Source organism: Phallusia mammillata, chromosome 8 (genome assembly GCF_965637545.1).
Source record: "Phallusia mammillata chromosome 8, kaPhaMamm4.hap1.1, whole genome shotgun sequence".
Taxonomy (NCBI): Eukaryota; Metazoa; Chordata; class Ascidiacea; order Phlebobranchia; family Ascidiidae; genus Phallusia; species Phallusia mammillata.
This window is the reverse complement of record NC_137259.1, coordinates 8,713,514-8,734,737: the sequence shown is the minus strand read 5'-3', so window position 1 is coordinate 8,734,737 and position 21,224 is coordinate 8,713,514. Positions and strand designations below refer to the sequence as shown.

Here is a 21,224-nt window from a genome sequence, read left to right as displayed (position 1 = left end):
GACATCATAAACACATAATTAAATGCAACTGGTATTTCCCCAAAACCGAAACTGCGTCAGATAGACTTATACAGCAAATTATATTTAGTTCGTTTATATGTGATACCACACAAGAATTGAATTATATTTTTAGTAAGACGTTCGTAATTAAGTCACGGGTTACCAACCAGTAAAAGATCAACATTGTCCTTCTTTTTCATGGTTCCCCATTTTAAGGTCAAACGAGGGTCAAGTTTTCGTCGCACTCCAGAAAAATTGAATAGTTTGTTAACTTCCCCAGACACTGCAGCCAGAATCTCCTGACAAAACAAAACAAGGGTTTAAATAAACGCCCGGAATCTCTATTCACCAGAAAAAGTATATGATGCAGTTTTTAAAATTTTTGGAGCAAATCTACTTTTTCAATTAACTACATGGTTTTTACCACCATTTTCACACTGACAGCCAATAACGAAACTACCAACGCATCTGTAAATCATTAAGTTAAGCTAAACTGATTTCACATTTTTTTTATTTTGGTTGTAACATTCAAAAACGACATCGTAAAAGTACGACGCGCATGTTTGGAACATGTCGTAACAAAAATAAATTCAAACTAGAAGGGTGGCTTAGCACATTTTGTCGTTACACAAACACTATAACCTATTTTAAAACATTATTATATTTCCAATGCTTATTTAATATTGGGTCCCATATTGGCTATCGTCTTTTATAACCTTAGTTGTTTCTGAAGGCAGAAACTCATGGGTCCCCCACACATGCAAAGTTGAAAACTAGAAGGGTGGCTTAGCACATATTGCCCTTGCATATACACCAGGGGTGGGCAAACTTTTCAGCGCAAGGGCCGCATTCAAAAGTTTATAATCTTATGGGGCCGCATAGTATTTCACCAACGGCAACCAATTGCTTGCTTGTTTTTTGTTTTTTATTATCTGATGCAAAGAATTAGGTTTATATTATATCATATATATATATATATATATATATATATATACCATTTTAAGTCGCCTAAAATGCTCAGATTAATAATTTCTGACTTATGCATAAGTTTAGCTGAAACCGAGCTAACTGTATGACGTCATAAACTGTATTGTGACGATTGTGGTGCCTGTTTTTTCGCATTGTTTGCACACAATACGCGGATAAAAAGCCTGGCGCATATGGTTACTAGACTGGTAATCTTTTTTTCCAGTCTCACGAAATCTGTCCCACGAAAAATTATTTGCCAAAATAGTTTTGGTTACGTCACGGCCGCCAGTACATGTATTTAACATGCATGGTCACGGCCGCACAAACTCGTATCCGCAGCCGCAGGTTGTGCACCCCTGATTTAGCCCAAAATATTAACATAGTATATTTTCAGTTAAGTGCAAATACGTTTGCTGCCAATTCAATGATTGTACAAACTTTGGTTGAAACGCCACAATTGTTATTGTTTCAAAAAAACAAGCATTTCTTGCAACATAGGATACACACGTTTTTTTGTTAATAAATTCCTTGCGCCAACATTAAACATTGCGAGCCGTGTTTAATACCAACCTTTGGGTGTTGTACAGGTCGGTGTTAACGATTCTAAACCGTGTTTAATGTCTGTTTGCAAAGTACTTCAACGACCTAAACTTGAACAAAAGTGACCAAAGTTTTGGCGTCAACAGTGCAAAGTGGGCTGTATTTGAAAACGTAAATCGCTTTTACTTTTATTTACTTTTATCGAACGAAGAAATTGTGTCAAGTGACGGTTTGCATAATAACGTGGGAGAAAAACAGCAGGCTAAAGCACGTAAGAAGTATTTGAGTTTAGTTTCAAAGTATGGTGCGGGTACAGATACTGCACGTGGTATAGGTATCGGCAAGTCCCACCCACGGTATTTTTAGAACTCTACGTTTGTGCTCATAATAATATTCAGCGTTACTCGGTAACTTTCTCTTTAAAATTTACTAACATTTGGCGGGCCGCATGAACTCCTTTGCCGGGCCGCATGCGGCCCGCGGGCCGTAGTTTGCCCACCCCTGATATACACTATAGCATATTTTAAAACATTAATATATTTCCTACACTTATTTATATATGGGTCCCATATCATCCACTGTCTTTTATAACCTTGGTTGTTTCTGCAAGCAGAAACTCATGGATCCCCCACACATGCAAAGTTGTACATAATGCACTTCAAGAGATAACAATGAGAAAGTTTGGTATTGTTAAGTCAAACACAGTGAATGGTACTGAGCATTTATAAATATGCTATATCCAGTACAAACTATTTAAATTCATTCCATTCATACACTTGAAGGTTTTTATGCTTTATGGTCTATCTGAGAAAAAAAGTGTTAAATAGTGAGAAAATAGAACAAAACGAAACAATCAGCTCCTATTAATGGCGAATTGCACGCAACTGTAGCGAAGTAAATAATAGGTACTACAGAGTTTAACACAACAATCAACACCTATAAATGGTGCACTGTACAAGCTGTACAAATTTCATTTAATTCAGACATTGTTTAAAAAATTGAACCATTTTGGGGGGGTAGTGGGGTAAACGTTGGGGCAACAGCGTTGAACATAACAATCGACAATTTTAAATAGCATACTCTAAAAGGTTTCAAAATTTCATTCAATTCAGACATATAAAATGTAAAACCACAATGACCCAATCAACAGTCATGTTCATTTTTATCCAAATCGGACAATGTTTAAAATTCTGACCACTAGAGGTGTTATTACCAACATTTGTTAACGCTTCTGACGTCATAGATCTGTTAACACCCCTCTGTTGGAATGTGCAAAACCGTCCAAGTATTTGCAGAAACACAAGTAGCATATGTTCTGTTGCCTATATTATACCATTACACCACAGAAATATTTCGTTTGTGGTGTGCAGCAACATACACTAACGTTTTAGATTTTTGGGGCTAGCGGGGTAACCACTGCGGTTATCAAGTCAAATGAAGCAGGGGGCACATCTACATGAACATGACCATATCTACCATCTGTGAAAGTTTCATCCAAATCCAATAAAGATTTGATGCCAAAAGTGCATGGACAAATTTCGGCGGAAAAAAGAAAAAAAAAAGAAAAAAAACTGAGTGAAATCAAGATGCGTCCCCTTAGATAACCATGAGAAAGTCGGGTGTTGTAAGGTAAAATACAGTGATCAGCACTGGGCTTAAATAATAATGCTATGTGAGTACAAACTATACAAATCAGATTCACCCCAGATATTGTTTGAAGTATGTCCTACTTAACGTTCTTTTTCAAAGAAAAGAAGGAGTAAATAGTGGCATAACGGGGTAAAACAAAAAAATAGACACCTATGAATGGCAAATCCTACAAGCTGTCCAATTTTAATTCAATTTGAGCATTGTTTAAAGCAGTGGTTCCCAAACTATGCGCCGCAGCACACTGGTGTGCCGCCAGATGTCATTAGGTGTGCCGCAAAAAATATTGAAATTAAAATCAATCAAGTAGAGTAGTAGTACCAGGTGCTTAGACCACTAGGCCAACATGCTCCACGTCTCTGAGATGTTCAACTAGGCTATTTAACTATGAAAGTGACCTGTATAGCGGCTTTATGACCTCATAGTTAGTGCCTTTGTCAGCTAAAAAAATTATTCAAATGTTCGAAGTGCGCCAAATAATTTTTGTTTTTTCTAAAATGCGCCTTAAAAAAAAAAAGTTTGGGAACCACTGGTTTAAAGAGTCACCAATTTTAGGGGCCAGTGGGTTAAACTATGGTGCTACAGGGCAAAACACAACAATTGAGGGCTTAAAAAAGTATGTTCAATAAACTTTGCAAATTTCATTTAATTCCGAATTTTAAAAATTAAATTATTTTACTTTTTATTTTAGGAGGCTGGTGGGGTAAATGTTGGAGCTATAGGGTAAAACACAACAATCAACATTTATAATAGCAAATCCTACAAGCTATCCAAACTTCATTCAATTTAAACGTTGTTTAGAAAATTAACCCATTTTAGGGGGCTAGTGGAGTAAATGTTGGTGCTACAAGGTAAAACACATCAATCATAACCTACAAACAGCATATTCTACATGCTACCCCAATTTTAGTCAATTCCGACAATGTTTAATAAACTCACCCATTTTAGAGGGCTAGTGGGGTGAAATTGGGGCTACAAGGTTAAACACAACAATCAGCTCCTATGGATGGTAAATTCTACAAGCTGTCCAAATTTCAGCCAATTCCGACACTGTTTAAAATACTGACCCATTTTAGGGGGTAACCAATGGGGTTCGACCCATTTTAGGGTAACCAATGGGGTTCGACCCATTTTAGGGTAACTAATGGGGTTCGACAAACAAACTAAAAAATAACAAACCACAATGACTCAATCAACAGCACTGCAAAATTTGAGCCCAATCCGCCAATGTTTAAAATTTTAACTACTAAATCGCTAATGCTTTCTCAGCAACAACCGCTAATGCTTCTGACGTCATAGGGCTGTTAACAACCCCCAACTGCCATGGCACAAAAACGTCCACCAAGCAACCTACAAACATGAGTAACATACGACTGGTTGCCCTTGTAGTACTATTGCGCCACAGAAATCTTTCCGTTGTGGTGCCCAGTAACATACAAATACGTTTTACACTTTGGGGGCTAGTGGGGTAAATGTTGGGGCTACAGGGTTGAACACAACAATTATAAATGGCATACTCTACAAGCTATCCAAATTTCAGCCAATTCCGTCACTGTTTGAAAACTCACCCATTTTAGGGGGCTAGCGGGAAAATACTGGGGTTATCAACACAAACAATGTGGGATGCACATCTACATAACTATATCTACCATCTGAGGAAGTTTTATCCAAATCCATCAACCATTTGATGGAAAAACGAGAAAAAAAAACAAAAATAAGAAAAAACAAACAAACAACAATTCGAGTAAAATCAATATACGTTCCCTTCAGGGAAGGGGAGCCATAAAAACCGTGGCACGCACAAAAGTCATAACACAAAATCCGTGGCACGGCACAAAAGTCAGAAAACAAAAAAACACGCACTTAAGTCAGAATTAACCGTGGCAATTTGCGTGAGGCGTAAAGACACTAGATAACGTTTTTTTATGCAACTATGGAATAGTACTACAGAGTCTGATGTCCGGTTTAACTACGAGTGGTGTAGATTGTTGCAAGTCGGGTTTATATTGTTTTGATTGTTCAATAAAATTGGCCTAGTCCAAAATTGCCATTAACTTTTATTTTAACGGAGGTTTTCAGTACAACACAATCTGTAAATTTCTGACGAAGTACCATAAAATGTGCAGACTTGTTTGGGGGGTGTTACGCCACAGGAACACAAGCCCTAACGTTTCGTCTCAAATTATACAAAAACCTTCTCCATTCTTTTCCATCAACTCTATTTTAATATTTACAGTTTCATCATTTGAACTTCTCGCTTTTTTAGGACCCTGTGAGCCTGAGACTGGCGTTCAAGAGATTTTCTTTTTAAGATCTTTTCGAAGGATAAATACTTGCCATTTTGCGAGACTGTAGCAACTGGGACTAAACAATTAGGGAAAAATGAAGAAATTCCACAACTGCAAAACATTTTGCCATCTCGTTGTTGGTACATAAAGTAAAAGTTAAACACAACAAAGAACCCCTGCATAAGAAGCAATTAAAATGATTTTTTGACTGATGCCAAGCAATATAAATTAACCCAAAACTATTTGTCAGAAAACTCCACACGGACTTCGATCTCGATGTATTTACTCGACCCTCGTTTGTTCTGATTTTGGTGTGTCACAGGTTTTGCGGGTGTCACGAGTTTTGTGTTTTGCACTTCTGGGCCGCCGTATGTGAGGCATCCATGCAACTTACATTACCAAGGTAGATTATGATTTGTGATTGCAAAGATACAGCAAAAGCGACAAGAACTAACTCACTACGTACCTTCTTGGACTTTGGCACGGATTTGCAAAACGTTGGTCTTTTTCTTCGTCGCATTTTTATCCACGGAGATGTGCTATGTGATTTCATAGTGGGGGAAGACCCGTAGGCTTCGGTCATTAATTCCCAGACCTACGGACAAGTAAGGGATAAATTTCTTTAAATAGCGCTTTAATAACCTAGGTAACAACTTCTTAGCTATGCATATCGCAAAAAGGTCTACACTTGTAAATGTTACACCATCGTCGCAATTTCAACGTGTTTAATGGTCATTCAGAATGTTTTTTTTAACATTCGAGATCCAGCTTACCAACTCAAATATGCATTTCTTGAAAACCCGCGATGCCGACTTTGCCGCTTCAGGCTGATCCGAGTCTATAATGACGTCAGTGTCTTCAAGATATTCTTCTGGGATCGAAAAACTTTCTTGCATTTCACCTCTTGTTTGTTTATCGTGAAAAAAGTCGATCTAAAACGGGACATAAATGTTTACAAGGGCATAAGGATCTCGGAAAAAATGATTCAACCCTCCGTGTCAAACATTGTTATGATTTGCAAATACTAATAAATAGTCAATAAAAATAAAAAACAACTAAACTAACCGCTTGATTGACGATGTGCATGACGTCATCGCGCGTTGCTGGAACGGCCAATTTAATTGGAGGAGGCCCAATGACGACATCCTGCGTCAAAAACGTTTTAAGCGCGTTAGAAGAAAAACAAATAAAACAATCCGACAGACAGAATATTAACAAATACACCCACCTCTGCCAACCAATCTTCGTTCAAGTTTACGATTGGCGAATCATCCCGCTTTTGTGGCTGATACGGAGTGATGCCGATGTCGTCATCAAACCACTCTTCGCTGACGTCATCCTGGTGATATGACATACATGTGTTGGTATGAAATGATTGCAGAAAAAGACAGTTACTTGTGTTGCAACGTGGCTATAACTTTACCACGTTACAAACATCAACAGTACCAACACGCAAATTTTTTACGCCCAATTAACTGAATTCAATTATGTTCTTTTTTGTTAAGGCGTTGTAATAACACAATGCAATTAACCAAACAAAAAAGGACGAAAAAACATGACCATTTGGGCGAAAAAGGCCACCATGGCATCACTTATTAACAATACGAAAAATAATATTTGTGCTTTACCTGGCCAGATCCGAATATTGGAGAAACAGGTCGAGCGATGGTTGGTTCTCTGTCAACGTCTTCACTTTCCAATCCAGTTCCAACGTTGGGTGTCAGAACTCGTTTCTTTCCGTCCACTTGCATAATACTTTCCACTTCATTGCCGTTTTCGTAGTCACGCGGAAAAGAAGCCTAGCCAATCACAACAGCGCATTAAAACACAATATGCCTTTGAATTAACAAAACAAAGTCAGTGTTACTACCTCTGCCCATTTCTTTGCACGTTGTTTTCGAATCTCTAACACCTAATTGAAGGTAGGAATATAAGGTTAAAAATACACAAAGTCCTAGAACATGTGTTTGCATAATATACATGTGTTTGTGCTTACTTCATAAACTAACTTACTTCGTTTATTGTTTCGCTCAGCAGATTATCGGTGATGCCACTGCTGACGTCATCACGATCACGCTCCTTCGAAGTTGGTTCCGCTCGACTTCCCACCTTTATACATTTTATGTTTACAACAGAAAGCACAGGAGAGGGGACTGATTTGCAAACTAGTATTTACATTTTCATCTCCTTCGTCGGTGAGAATTTGTAGCAAATTACGAGCTGACGGTGTGAGTTCTGATGAAGGTTCATTGCGACGAGCACGTTTGCTTGTGTCGGTTGTTGTCACTGCTTCAGAATTCTATCAACGCGAAACGTTACTTATTTTGTCATCGAGATTACATGAAAGCAATGTTGTGCTTAATATTGTCACTGGGCAAAATGGAAAAATTTAGGTAGTTTTTTCTACCTTCTGTTTTCGGCGATTTTCTTCCACGTCACGTGACCCCGCTAAGCTTCGCGCGTTGATCGCAATATTCATAGATTCCTACGAGAAATGACAAATTTAATCAACTTGAAATAACGAAGAATTGGTTTCCCTCACCTCAACAAGTGACCTAAGAATATCTTCACTGACTTTTTCAGCTAGCTGCTCTTTTCCAAACGATGCTGGTTCACTGAAATTTCGCAACATTTTTTTAAGACAGAGTACATAAGAATAAAACTTTTTAAATATAATATTTCACAGTAAAATCTAACTTTAAATCAAGATTTTATAACATTTCAACATTTTCACAAAAAAGTACATGAAGTATTTACGTTTTGATGACGTCATGTTTCCTGACATCCATGATGTAGGCTGATCCATCCATTACATCAACACCTTCAATTTCATCTGGTAATTAAATAATATAAGTTACTTGAGCGAAAAAAAAACAGGTTCATTTTTTGCATATTTCGGAAACAGACAGCTTGATAACAAAATTGTGAATATTTGTGTTTACCATGGTGCAGCATAATATTGGGATTTTGAGGAGTTGGTGTGTTGGGTGGGGAGGGTGTGGGGGTTGTGGATGGGGAGGCAACAGGAGTTTTCTCGTCATCTTCGTCGCTCAGATCGAGTTTCTGAAAAAAAGTAAAAAAACGTCTGTAATCTAGTACAGAGTAAATCGATTAACTATTGTTTGAACCCGATAAGAAAGAAAGCTGGTTCCTGTGCTTGAAAAAAATGCCAATTGTTGCTTTTAGTTGAGAAAAATAACTACAAACAATACCCCTGTTCAAATGTAAAACCGGGAGTTCAAAAAGAGTAACAAAACGATCCTTATATTATTACGTCACAATAGACACAGCACTGACTACTAGGCAAGGTAAACACATGTAGGTTTGTCCTAACCCAATTTGTACAAGGGCAAACAACTTACTCTACAAATAAATTTTCTAGTGCTTACGTCATATATACGCCAGGCGACACAACAGCAGGCTAGGCTTCGGAAAAGTTTAAGTTGAGTGGGGAATTGGGAAAAGGCAAAGTTGCCTCTCAGAACTCCATGGACGTTTAAAAAGCTTGTGAAAACAATTAAAAACACTGTTTTTACTCGTAATCACCTTGGTTGAAATAGGTGTTGAGAGATCCATCAATGGAACTGACATATCACTTTTGTCTGTTGAATGGTCACTGATGTTTTCACTGACGTCATCATCTGTTCCCGCTGAAGACGGTTCGAAATCGTCAGCGTACCCGCCGCTAGGTGGAGTAGTAGTCGGGCTATCGTTCTGTTTGTTTTTAGAAATGCACAAAACGTTTAAATGCAAATAAAAATCGATTCAACTTTATGCAAAAAACAATGTTGTAAGCACTGTACTGAAAATAACCAATATGTGCAATTTATGTTAATGTGTCTAAAAACTTTTGAAATACTTCAAAGCTTCGACCGTTTTTCCACACTTTTTTGTCAATTTACCTTCATTGTTTCAGGCCCTGAGGTTTTTACAGGGATTGGAATAGAAGACTTGAAAACAGATGAGGATTTTGAAGTGTCATCAACATGTGAAACGTCAGGTGAACTGCTTGGTGTCTTCTGCTTGGGAGATTGTAACTTTGAAGGCTTTGGAATCAAACTTTTTATACTTGATGTCGATTTGTCTGGGGTAGTTTGTTTTGAAAGACTTGGTAGGGGTGAAGTTATGGGTGTAGTGGGTAGTGGGGCTAATTTTGCTCCAAACAACTCTAGTTTGTTGGGACGCTCCTGTGTTACTGTTGAAGTAGGGCTCGACTCTGCACTTGAATGCAGCATCTTATCGGTGGATCGATTGGCAAAGGGTAGAGGATGGATGAATGGTTTTGATCCATTAACTGCATCTTCAGGCGAGTGTTGCTGATCATCATCAAAACTTAGTGAACGAGATGATCTAAAAATATAACAATAAAAAAATATGTGTATGATCAAAACAAAATGATTCATCTAAATCCTGATCACAAACATTAGGACTTTTTTCCTAAAAAGTTTCTGTCAGAAAAATACTGTACAATGCAAGCCTTCATTCTGAGGCACAGTATTAATGCTAAAGTGCTGTAAATCCAAAACATAACAAAATTGATCATATAAGTTCAGGAAAAAACGTTTATTCTTTAACAAATATGTTTGTAACAATGTATTTGACGTAGAGCACAGTCTGCCACCATGTCCCAAGCACAGTATGCTTATCCAGGAAAATCCCTAAATATTTCAATTTAGTCCCAAAATCCCAACCCTACTTCCGAACTAAGTAGTTACAATAAAATAATTTTTGTGCTGAACCCACCTTCCACTGCTATCAGAATCTGATCTCTGTTTTGTGATGATTGAACTCGGACCCACAGTCTTCTGGGAACCAGCCCTTGGTGATGCTTCAGGAGATTGGACAGGAATCACATATTTACGGGATCTGTTTGCTTGTCGTGCTTGGTCGCTTTTGCGAGGGCTACGAATTTGTGGTTTCGCAACCAACGCATGCGAAGTTAGGTTTGTTCCATTTGAACCAGTTACCACACCGGACACGTCTAGTTCTTGAGTAAGTTCTTGCTTTGTCTTTTTGATTAGAGCATCATATGCCTATGATAAACATCAGTTTATTTTTGCTTCAGTTAAAAATGGACTTTCTTCTTTACTGATTATAAATATGTGGTGTTAATTAAAGGTTAATTCTACAAATTCTATTTACACTTACTTCAATTTGACTTTTTAAACTTGCTTCTTGTGCCCTCAAGTGTTCCTTTCTCTTTTTCTTTTGCTGTTTTTTCAACTTCTCAGCAATCAGCTGTCTCCGCTTTAGTTCCTCCTAAAAGTGTTGATAAAAATTAACCAGGAACAAGGTAAAAGAAAAAAAATACTTTCCAACACTTTAAACAAATCTTTAACAGGGACAGTCCCCAAAGGAAACCTTTTTTGATAAAGCTCACTTTAATGAGGTATAAACAAGCCACAGGTCCCTATGGACAATATAATGCTATTCCACTGGGAGTAAAAGATGCTAACTGCACATTGCCTATTCAATAACATAAAATGCATATTTACCTGCAAGACATGAACTCTACATTCCACATCACTTTGTTCTGTTTCAGATTGGGTTTGTGAAAAGGATTCATCCGAGCCGCTGTCAAATATATCCCGCTTCTTTGGTATCCTCACACTTGTTGAAGTTTTCTTGTGTCCAAGCAGTGGAGTGGTAGGACCAGGGCTTGATGAAGAATTAGGCCTGAAAGATAAAAAATTGTTTAGGTCCAAGTTTTGTTTTACCCTACAAACATCTTGAAAAGTAACAGCCAATGAAACTGAAGGTAGTTTTGCTTTCAGTAGCCATTTAATTTTGTAAAAGTATTAGGATCTAATGATTTTAAGTGGTAAAATCTTCTTGTCAAAGAATATTGATAAAAAAGTTTATAATAACCTGTTTTTACTGAACAGACAACAGCACCAAAATGGCCACAAACTGTAGGGCATTAAATAAAAATTCACTGAAAAAATTGCAAACTCTTTCTGCTATCGCATGTTCCCAAAGAATTTAGTCAACAAATCCTTCCTTGGTTAAGAAACATAAATCAGATAAAACCCGTATACATTTGGCACTAAGCTGTCCTCCAACTTGTACTACACATTAAAAAGTTTCTAACTTTAACGTTTTCTAATCAGATGTAGGCAAATATGCTATTCTGTGTACAACATACTTTCACACTTAAATGATCACGTCTTAAAATAGACGCATGTTGTGTACATTCAAAACACACAAAAACATGACAGACATCCATGTAAACATACGACCTAACCACATATGACACCATACATCTCAAAATCAACTCAAAACACAATGTCTTCTCACTTGGAAGCAAACCTGTACAGGACACAACAGTGTTAAATGCTTTGTGTGTTTCCTGTATGCAAAGTGCTTTTCCACTGTATACATGTCATGTTAAGACATACACACCCACTCATATTCAACCTTAAGCAATCAGTGTAGGAAACAAAACAAACATCCTGATGCATTTCTTGTAGCACCGCCACTAAACATTGCAGTCAGATTGCTTTGCAGAAATTTCAAACTGCACCACTACTATTTCAAGTATCTCCTAGCAACTTTTTAATCCTGACTAATATGCATGAAACATGCAACAAGAGTATTAACTGAGATCCTCAGATTGAGATATAAATAGATGCTGTGTAATGGGCTTGGCATTAAGCATCAGCTGCATGTCGCGACCACTGGCAGAAGTTAATTTAATGAAGAAGTGCCAACATAACTCTCAAACACATGGTAACCCAGGAGAAAGTCAGTATATTTAAACTGTGTCAACCTTTGCACAGCAGTTCACACCTTGTTACATCGATGGCCAACACTTATTAACCAGACCAACTTTAAATGCCTACTGCTCTGCCAGTAATGTTGAGGTAATAGTTTGATGGCATTGTATGTCAACATCAGAACAGATCTGCATGACATGATATTTGCTGAAGATATGGTTTGTGTCTTTACAACATTTAAATATGAAAGCAACAAAAAACAAACAAACAGTTGGCTTAATTTCTAACAAACAAATCAACTGCTACATTGTTTCAAAATATGTGTCACTAACCAACCAACATTTTCTAAATACTTATAGAGCACATGATATTTATCTTTAGCCACATATTTATTTAACAAAAATGTTTAATTAATATATAATGGACATTTGCTTGTTTCAGAATAGTATTACGTACTAAAAACACTTCATATTTCTTTACATGCGTCTCTTTTTTGGAAAATAGAATGTCATATTCTTCGGTTTGATACCTCCAGTTTGGTGACTTTTTTACAAGCATTATCAATTAATACACACTTTGCCCCCTAAATAAACTATAAGTGGATTTTTTCCCTACTTTCAATATAGTCTGCATTTATTTTGCCCATAAGCCAAACATACACTGTTCAAGCACAAATCTATTCCAATATTAATGATTTTAAAAAGCGAGAAAATTTAACCAAATCAATAAAACCAACTTTGATTGTTTTTTTGAAGATGTTCCATCTTTTGACAATGCAGAACTTGGTTGATCTAGATTGGATGCAGTTTTTCCAACACTTTGCACACTTGATTCAAATGACTGGCTGTAATCATCACCAATTGTCCCTTCACTCGATAAATCTTGAGATCTGCAATTTTTTTTCCTTCATTAAAGATTTTAATTTTTTGCAAATAAGTATGCATTGAGAAGACAAACCATTACACATCAACTTTTTCAATCCTGTCATTTAATAATACATGAACAATAGTCACATACAACAATATTTTAGTGACTTGTTTAATTTACAAAAGCAAAAAACTGACATGTCCAAGCTTTTGCTTGTCATGTGGCAAAGTTTGACACATTTCAAATCAATCAGCATTTTATGTTATGATATACTGTACCCAGCAGGTTTGTTATCCTCATGTACAGATGATGAGGTAGTTGTGCTTCCATCCTCTACACCACGTGTCACAACTTCCTCTGCTATCGAACTTTCAGATGGTGAGACAGATGATTGTCGTTCAGTGCTAGCAGGTATTGCTTTACTAGCATCATCTTTGAATACACATGATATTATTACAATCTGCAGATTTTATTCAACAACATGTTACACACTATCATCACCCCAGTAGAAAAAATGTGCTACAAAATGAAACATTATGAAAAAACAGACCTTTAGTGGATTTTCCCACTGTTGACTTTTCTGGAGAAGCTTCTTTAGCCCAAGCAGATATGGCCTTTTTTTCAATGTCAATCACCTGAAAAGGAATGTATATTAAGCATGTTACACAATAACATGTATTTGTTAAAACATACCTTCTGCTCTTCTTCATCTAACTTTCGTTTCCATTCTAGCAATCTCTCTGCATCTTTTTTCCTTTTCAACAATCCCTTTTCCCGGTATGTTAACCTGCGGTCGTCCAAACCTCCTGACACCAATTTTAGGTGACGCAGCAACCTGTTTGACTGGCACAAAAAAGTTGGGTACAGAATTACAACCTTTTCCAAAATTAGGAATTGAGATGTGTTCAAGTTTAACACTCAAATAGAAATTGAATACAACCAGGTAATAAACAAAAAATAAGTGTATCAGTAGATGAATATTATCAAGATCACAAGTAATGGGTAATTTATGTTATTGTTTATTAATTGGTAAATAAGAAAAAAACTAGAAGGGTGGCTCAGCACATATTGCCATTGCACATACACTATAATATATTTTGAAACATTAATATATTCCCTACACATATTTTATATTGGGTCCCATATCACCCACTATCTTTTATAACCTTGGTTGTTTCTGCAAGCAGAAACTCATGGGCCCCCCACACATGCAACGTTAAAAACAATGCATTTCAAGAGATAACCATCAGTCAGTATGGTGTTTTAAAAACAGTTCTTGGCTTAAATAATCATGATATTAACCATTTGAACTACGCAAATCTAATTCAATTCACACATTGACCTATTTAGTGTTCTATTTGTAGGAAAGAAGGGGTAAATAGTGGCAAAATATAGTAAACACAACAATGGACACCTATAAACAGCAAATTCTACAAGCTGTCCAAATTTTTTAAATTCCGACACTGTTAAAAAACTTACCCATTTTAGGGGGCTGGTTGGGTAAATGTTCAAGCTATAGGGTGAAACTTAACAATCGACACCTAAAAATGACATAATCTACTAACTATCCAAATTGCATCCAAATTCGACATTGTTTACAAATTTTACCCATTTTAGGGGGTTAGTGGGGTAACTGATGGGGTTCAACACCCAAAAGTATGAAATATGAAACCACAATAACCCAATCAACATTAATGTAAAATTTTATCCAAATTGGCCAATGTTTAAAATTCTGACCACTAGAGGTGTTATTAGCAACATTCGTTAAGGCTTCTGACGTCACACGGTTGTTAACACCCCTACAACTGGCATGTGCAAAAACGTCCACCAAGCAATGCACAAGTACAATGGTTTCTGTTGCCTTTATTATACTGTTACACCACAGAAATCTTTCGTTTGTGGTGCGCAGCAACATACAAAAAGTTTTACACTTTTGGGGCTAGCGGGGTAAATACTGCGGTTATCAAGTCAAACGAAGCAGAGGACACATCTACATGACCATATCTACCATCTGTAAAAGTTTCATCCAAATCCATCAAAGATTTCATGCCAAAAGTGCATGGACAAACTTCACCGGAGAAAAAAGAAGAAAGAAGAGAAAAAACATAGTGAAATCAAGATGTGTCCCCTTCAGGGAAGGGGACCCATAATAACTTACTGCTGATGTATCCATATCTGAATTGGGAATGCTGGATTCATCTTCAGAAACTGAAGCTGAGTCAACAGGTTGAGGGACAGGAGTGGATGAAGTAATGTGAGGATCTGGACTTAATGAAACCTTTCCCTTAGAGTCAGCCCCAGCTGAAACCATAAAAAATACATAATAATTAATTTTCACACAAATGGCTTGTTCATGTTTCAATTTCAAAGTAATAGAAAATATGGTACAGCAGTTAAAATCATGTCCACAAACACTTGTTGTGTAGGAATCCAATTCTGACCCTAAAGATAAAAATTCATGCAAATTTACCTTTAGCAGAGGAACCAGATTTGAGTTTTTCCTTGATTTGTTGCGTTGAATGCATTATTCTGCTGATGTCTTTATGTTGTTTCATTATTAATTCTCGATCTTGAAGTGCTGCCTTGTTTGCAGCTGTACAAAAAAACAAAACATTTATAACACACAGAAAAATCTAAACATAAAACACACAAAATTCTAAAGTTAACAAAATGTTTGAAATATCCCATAGTTACCTCTAAGTTTTTTAATTTCTTCAGTTTCAACTTGGAGTCGAAGTAATATCGCCCTCTTCTTCTTTTTGATGGGAGGCATTTTGTCATCTTCACCTTTTCTGCGAACATGTTGCTTCTGTTGTTCCAGCCAGGCTAGCTCAGCTTGCGTTTTTTCCTAACAATGTAAACACAGTCTTATAGCTATTTCCACATTTCTTTGAATAGCAGCATAAAAACACAAAGAACTATAGAAAACAGTAGCAATTAGTTCTTTTTCTGCTGTTTACTACAAGTATTTCTTTCACTACAAAATTGGAAAAAAACTTATGTCTTAAAAGTTTTAATGGCTGTAAATAAAATGTTGACTGCTAAAAAAACATGCTCCAATCACAAAAAGTTTAAAAAATCACCACAGACCAAATTATGTTGCAATTAAACCAACTTTCTACTTCCAAACTACATTTCAACAATAACAGAACTTAAACATCAAGTAAGGTTTAAAGAAATTTCCCACTGACCTTGATAGCTTTTTCTCTCAGCTTAAGCATCACACTTTGATGTCTGACGCGTACTTCCTGTTCTAACATGTACTGTTGCACAGTTGCATTAAGAAACGTTGAAAAACTACCAATGTCAGAATCTCCAAACAAAGATGTTGGTCCAGAAAATGATTCTTCCAAACCAGACAATCGACCTTATAAAACAACTTCACTTTGTAGTGTACAATAAGGAAGCATAGTTTTGGGTAAATTTGGTTACATTTGGAAAAGTTTAAAGTATGATTTTAACCCATGCAGATACAGCACAAACTGTTGTTTATTGCAACAATAACATGTAGTAATACTTTGTCTACAATGGTCCAAAAGTATGTGATTTATTCCTTTACTAGGTTGGTTAGGTGCCATTTGTGCATGAACTACTGGACACAGCAAATAGTCAATCAGCACATTGTCATTCAAAAGAGATGTGAGCAGCAACATTAACAATATGATGAGATATTTTAAATTTAAAACAAAATCTCAGACCCCTTAAATTTATTTAATTGCCGATAAAAATTGACTGTACCAAATGAGCAGCACAATTTATTGTATGCTTTAATTAGATTTGATTTTAATTAGAAAAGTTATTACATGAACCTGCATCAGTATAACAGTAAGGTACCTTTTCCAGCTTGTGAGGGAAGAGTGTCATCTGATGAAACTGAAAGATTTGAATGATCATACAAGTCTACTTCTTTTGGTGGTTTAATCGAAGGTGATTTCCTTCGCTGCATTCTACAAAACAGCACAATTCAATACCCACTAAGTTTTAACAGCTTTAGGCATGTTTGGTTGCCCAATTAATTTGATTTGACTGAAAAAGAAAATAATAATAATGCATACCGCCTGTGACTTTCAGATGGCAATATTGCTCTTCTTGAAATTTCTGCAATTTCATCTTCAGTAACGCTTTCATCGAAAGTCACAGAACCAACATCGCTGACATCATGTGAACTTTTTTGTGCATCTTTTTTGGTTTTGTCATCTGTTTTTTTGAATTTTGACTTTCCAGATGTTGGAATCTCTTCAGAGATAGACCTAATAGTAACATTTTGCATTCAATTTTGTGAATTTTAACAGAAAAATTGCGGCTAAAAATTGGTATTTTATGTAAATTGCCAATTAGGTAAAAGTAATAAGTCAGTGCTTAAGGAAAGGGATGCCTTTTACATAATTTTTTAAAATTACAGTAAAATAAGATAAACAAATAATCGGAAGACAGACATTTATGAAAACAGTTATATATTGAAAACACAATACATTTCAAATATAAAAAACATGATATTTTTTAGACACACCAGGTAAATATATATTTATGTACCTGTCAGTTTCATCGAAACCTTTAACTTCAATATTCTCTGAAATAGATTTTGATTCTGAAGATGAAAGTGGCAATTTCTGTCCTCGTATTTGTTCAGGAATGCTTATGTCATCATCTGATTGTCGAACAGAGGTTGTACTATGTTCTGATACAATAGATGGTGGACTTCGATGAACAGATGATTTAGCAGGCAACTTAATTTCTTGTGATTGACTAAAGCTATTGAATGTTGAGCTGCTGTAAGATTGGTCTGTCCCTGGGGTTCTATAAAAATATGCCACAAAACAATATGTTAAAATAGGCAACATGGATATGATTTTCACAAATAAAATTGAAACACTTTTGGACGATTTTAAAATGTTGTCTTTACTTTGTTGACGTTTCTGATGAGCTGGTGTATGACTTTTCGGACGATGTTGTGTAATCATCAGCTTTATAAGATTTTTTGTGGGGAGAAAATAAACGATGTGAGGCTTCAGTTACTTTTTGTTGAGCTTTTAGACTTTTCAATGTTTCTTCCTAAAATTTGCAACAAATGTTTAAAATTTGCTAAACAAGCCAAATAAAACACAAATGAGTTTACCTGTAATTTTAAAGCCATGTCACTTTGTTTTTGAGCATTTTCCTCTTTGTCTTTAGCTTCCTTAATTTTCCTTTCCATTTCTTGTTTTTCTATTTGCCGAGCAGCTTCTAGGGCTTCCTCTTTGGCTTTCAGAGTCAAACGATCCACTTCAAGTTGATGTTGAAGTTGGCGAGACTACAAAATTGCAAACTTAACAACATTCTAAACCACCTGAGTTTGTGTTCAGCCATTGTAAGACAGATTTGTGGTCAGAAAGCATGTTCAGACATACAGGACAGGAGTTTATGTGAATTAGACACATTTCAACTTCATTTTGTTGCTTCTAGTTAACCACTAATAAATCACAGAATTTATATTTACATATATACCAAAGGTATTTTTTTGCATAAATATACTTGAAAAATGTTTTCTATTAATCACATCATGTTAACGCCTGGTGCAACAAGAATGTTATCATTATAAGTTGTTAATTTTATTATAGCAACACCCAATAATGATAACAGCATTGCAACACATTGGAGTATATATTTGTTTACAAGCTTAACAAGAGGGTCAACCATAGGTATTCCTACTTCAGAATGATTTTCGTACCTGTAGTATTTGTGCAAGTGACACTGTTTCCTGCTGAGCAAGAGCAACAGATTGCATTTGTTCTGTTCCACCCAGCTGTTTGATTGCTTCGTCGATTGACTCATATCGATTTAACTCTAGTGCCATTTTGTGCTCAAGAACAGCTGGTGAGTATTTTGGACTTCCTTGGCTTGGTGCAGGAAAGTTGACTGAAAAATAAATTTGCAAAAGTTCGAGTTTAGGATAAAAACAAAGTTAAAGAAAATGCTTTTTTTGACAAAGGCACAATCAACTTCATAGTTTTTCCCCAGTTGTCACTTTTTTTGAGGAAATGAATGCTGCTTTATGTTAAAAAAAAGACCAGCCGATAAAATACTAAATTATGAAATAAAAGCGACATTGTCATTTGAGCAACTCAAACTTGATCGAGTTATCTTAATGTATTTAGATGTGCTCTTACTCAGTACAGAATTAATCACTGCTGTTTAATCATCACATCACATTTTTAACCTGGTGGCAAGTTGGTTTGTGTGCTGACTTCTATTTCACTTCCATCTTCAGGATTCTCAGCTGGTGCCGATTGAAACTTAACAGCATCTTGTCTTAGTGATTTTGACCAAGTGATAAGTTCAGCACTATTTCGAAGTTGTTTGTCTGGTACCTTGACACCAGTTTCAGATTGACTGCTATTTAGTGATGGACTGTCTGATTTTTGTGAAGCTGATGAAGTTTTAATACTACTGGTGCCATCTTCCCCGGGCACATTAATACTTGATTCAGTTGATGTCAAGCTCTGAAAGTCATTGTCATATTCGTCTGATTTATACTGTACAGGAAGGCTGGTTTGAAGATTATCATCCAAAGAATATTGCTTTGGATTGGTGTGCGACAAATTATGTTTCTTTATGGGAGAGGAATATGGCAAATCTGCATGGAGAAGTGTCAGCGTTGTTTTTTTTACAAGCAAATTGTTTTCTAGCTTACACTTTTATTTGTTAAATACAATATAATTATTATTTCTGTCTGTACGTACAAAAGTAAACTAGTTACCAGTAGTTTATGAGTTGTTGATCTATTTTACAGTTAAAATTGTTTCAACCTACCGTTTGGATGTTTATGGTCCAAGTCTGTACCAGATGGAATTTCACCTTTCTGCTGTCGATTTAGGGCTTTGAGGTATTTATGTGCAAACAGGTTAGGGATGCTATACTTGTCCCCATGTGATCGTTGCCATGGAGGTTTACTTTGTTCATCTGAACTGAATTCAGGCAAATCACTGTGTCTTTGTGCATTTGCAGGTGCTGTTTTGGGTCTCAGTCTTGATTTCAAATCTATTGAAAAGCAGAGTGCTAGCACATAATAAACAAATTCCCTTTGAAATATTAGATTGAAATATTAGAAAAACCTTGCAAAACATCTTGACCATCTGATAATTTGTGTTTTTCGTCATCTTTCATTTTGTCTGCCCATGTTGTTTTTCTTTCATCATCTGCACAAAAATCTTTTCCTGTTAAGCTATCCATGATTTCCTCAACTGATCTTGCACTTGATTCACTGCTTTTGGATGTTAAACTGCTTGATGTTGAATGCAACTCTTTAAAGACAAAAAAGTGAAAAATACATTTCATTTACAAGAAAAATATATTATCTTTTTAACTCAATTTAAATTGTTATTTTGTCTCATTGCAGCAGTATAAAAGCAAATTGACGATTTCAAACAAAAGTAAATTTCCAAACTTATTCAGAATATGTTGACATAAATATACCTTCAGTCTTGGATTTTTTTAGTAAAGAATTTCCACTTGGAAGTTCCCAAGTTTCCAACGCATGTCTAAGTAAAGCAAAAAAACATAAGATTATGACATAAATAAAACAGTAATCACTAAAAGTTTAAGAACATGTAAATTCACATTTTACAACATGCATACTGAACTTTAATATATACCTGACTGCATATCCTTTATATGCCTTTTGAATTGTAGTAGAAGCTTGATTTTCAACTCTCTGTCGCTCAGTAGCAGCAACATGGTCACGAAGGTTGGACACACCAGGAATTGAAGTTTCAAGTTCAAATTGGTTTTGCTGATCTACTGAATGAGTGGATGAACTTTCAAAGTGACCAGAACTTTGTTGAGACCTGAATATAACATATTTAGAATGTTTTTTCCAGACTTGATCTATAGCATTATAGTGACAAAACAATGAACAACAATGCTTTTTTCAAATAGAAAAATTATATATGCCTTCGAATAGTTTCAAACAAAAAAACAAACCAAAATGGACACTGCACCTGTGAGGAGATTTCAACTGATTCTCATATGGTGTATAGTGTGATAAACTTGCAAAGTTGTCCACTGGCTTTTCCAGCAAACACTTTGCCTGTTTATCAATTCGTTCCTAAAAATAATAAAAATGACAAAATAGTTTAATGAGAAAAATAAACTGGCAAAATTTGTTACAAAAAAACATGTATAAAAATGAAAAAGATGGTTATTTAATAGGCTAGTTGTA

The 21,224-nt window shown here is 35.8% G+C and overlaps 1 protein-coding gene across 3 annotated transcripts in view; it reads right to left on the bottom strand.

Annotated features, from left to right (window-relative positions):
* The window catches only part of LOC145203920 (centrosome-associated protein 350-like), a 28,795-nt gene that overhangs the window by 956 nt on the left and 6,615 nt on the right, over positions 1-21,224 (bottom strand). For all 3 annotated transcript variants that reach the window (XM_080076291.1, XM_080076289.1, XM_080076290.1), the window contains 38 exons: positions 21,004-21,110; positions 20,659-20,850; positions 20,480-20,544; positions 20,119-20,307; positions 19,817-20,044; positions 19,224-19,640; positions 18,735-18,922; positions 18,144-18,317; positions 17,931-18,079; positions 17,561-17,824; positions 17,083-17,277; positions 16,862-16,974; positions 16,219-16,394; positions 15,722-15,875; positions 15,498-15,620; positions 15,186-15,328; positions 13,721-13,870; positions 13,578-13,662; positions 13,306-13,459; positions 12,897-13,049; positions 10,940-11,120; positions 10,593-10,703; positions 10,188-10,477; positions 9,347-9,794; positions 8,991-9,158; positions 8,387-8,507; positions 8,202-8,277; positions 7,987-8,059; positions 7,852-7,929; positions 7,621-7,743; positions 7,458-7,553; positions 7,315-7,356; positions 7,073-7,243; positions 6,673-6,783; positions 6,510-6,590; positions 6,218-6,376; positions 5,911-6,039; positions 168-299 (listed from right to left, as the gene is read on the bottom strand). In XM_080076291.1, the coding sequence (XP_079932417.1) occupies positions 168-299; positions 5,911-6,039; positions 6,218-6,376; positions 6,510-6,590; positions 6,673-6,783; positions 7,073-7,243; positions 7,315-7,356; positions 7,458-7,553; positions 7,621-7,743; positions 7,852-7,929; positions 7,987-8,059; positions 8,202-8,277; positions 8,387-8,507; positions 8,991-9,158; positions 9,347-9,794; positions 10,188-10,477; positions 10,593-10,703; positions 10,940-11,120; positions 12,897-13,049; positions 13,306-13,459; positions 13,578-13,662; positions 13,721-13,870; positions 15,186-15,328; positions 15,498-15,620; positions 15,722-15,875; positions 16,219-16,394; positions 16,862-16,974; positions 17,083-17,277; positions 17,561-17,824; positions 17,931-18,079; positions 18,144-18,317; positions 18,735-18,922; positions 19,224-19,640; positions 19,817-20,044; positions 20,119-20,307; positions 20,480-20,544; positions 20,659-20,850; positions 21,004-21,110 (6,009 nt within the window). The remainder of the gene's footprint in view (positions 1-167; positions 300-5,910; positions 6,040-6,217; positions 6,377-6,509; positions 6,591-6,672; positions 6,784-7,072; positions 7,244-7,314; positions 7,357-7,457; positions 7,554-7,620; positions 7,744-7,851; positions 7,930-7,986; positions 8,060-8,201; positions 8,278-8,386; positions 8,508-8,990; positions 9,159-9,346; positions 9,795-10,187; positions 10,478-10,592; positions 10,704-10,939; positions 11,121-12,896; positions 13,050-13,305; positions 13,460-13,577; positions 13,663-13,720; positions 13,871-15,185; positions 15,329-15,497; positions 15,621-15,721; positions 15,876-16,218; positions 16,395-16,861; positions 16,975-17,082; positions 17,278-17,560; positions 17,825-17,930; positions 18,080-18,143; positions 18,318-18,734; positions 18,923-19,223; positions 19,641-19,816; positions 20,045-20,118; positions 20,308-20,479; positions 20,545-20,658; positions 20,851-21,003; positions 21,111-21,224) is intronic.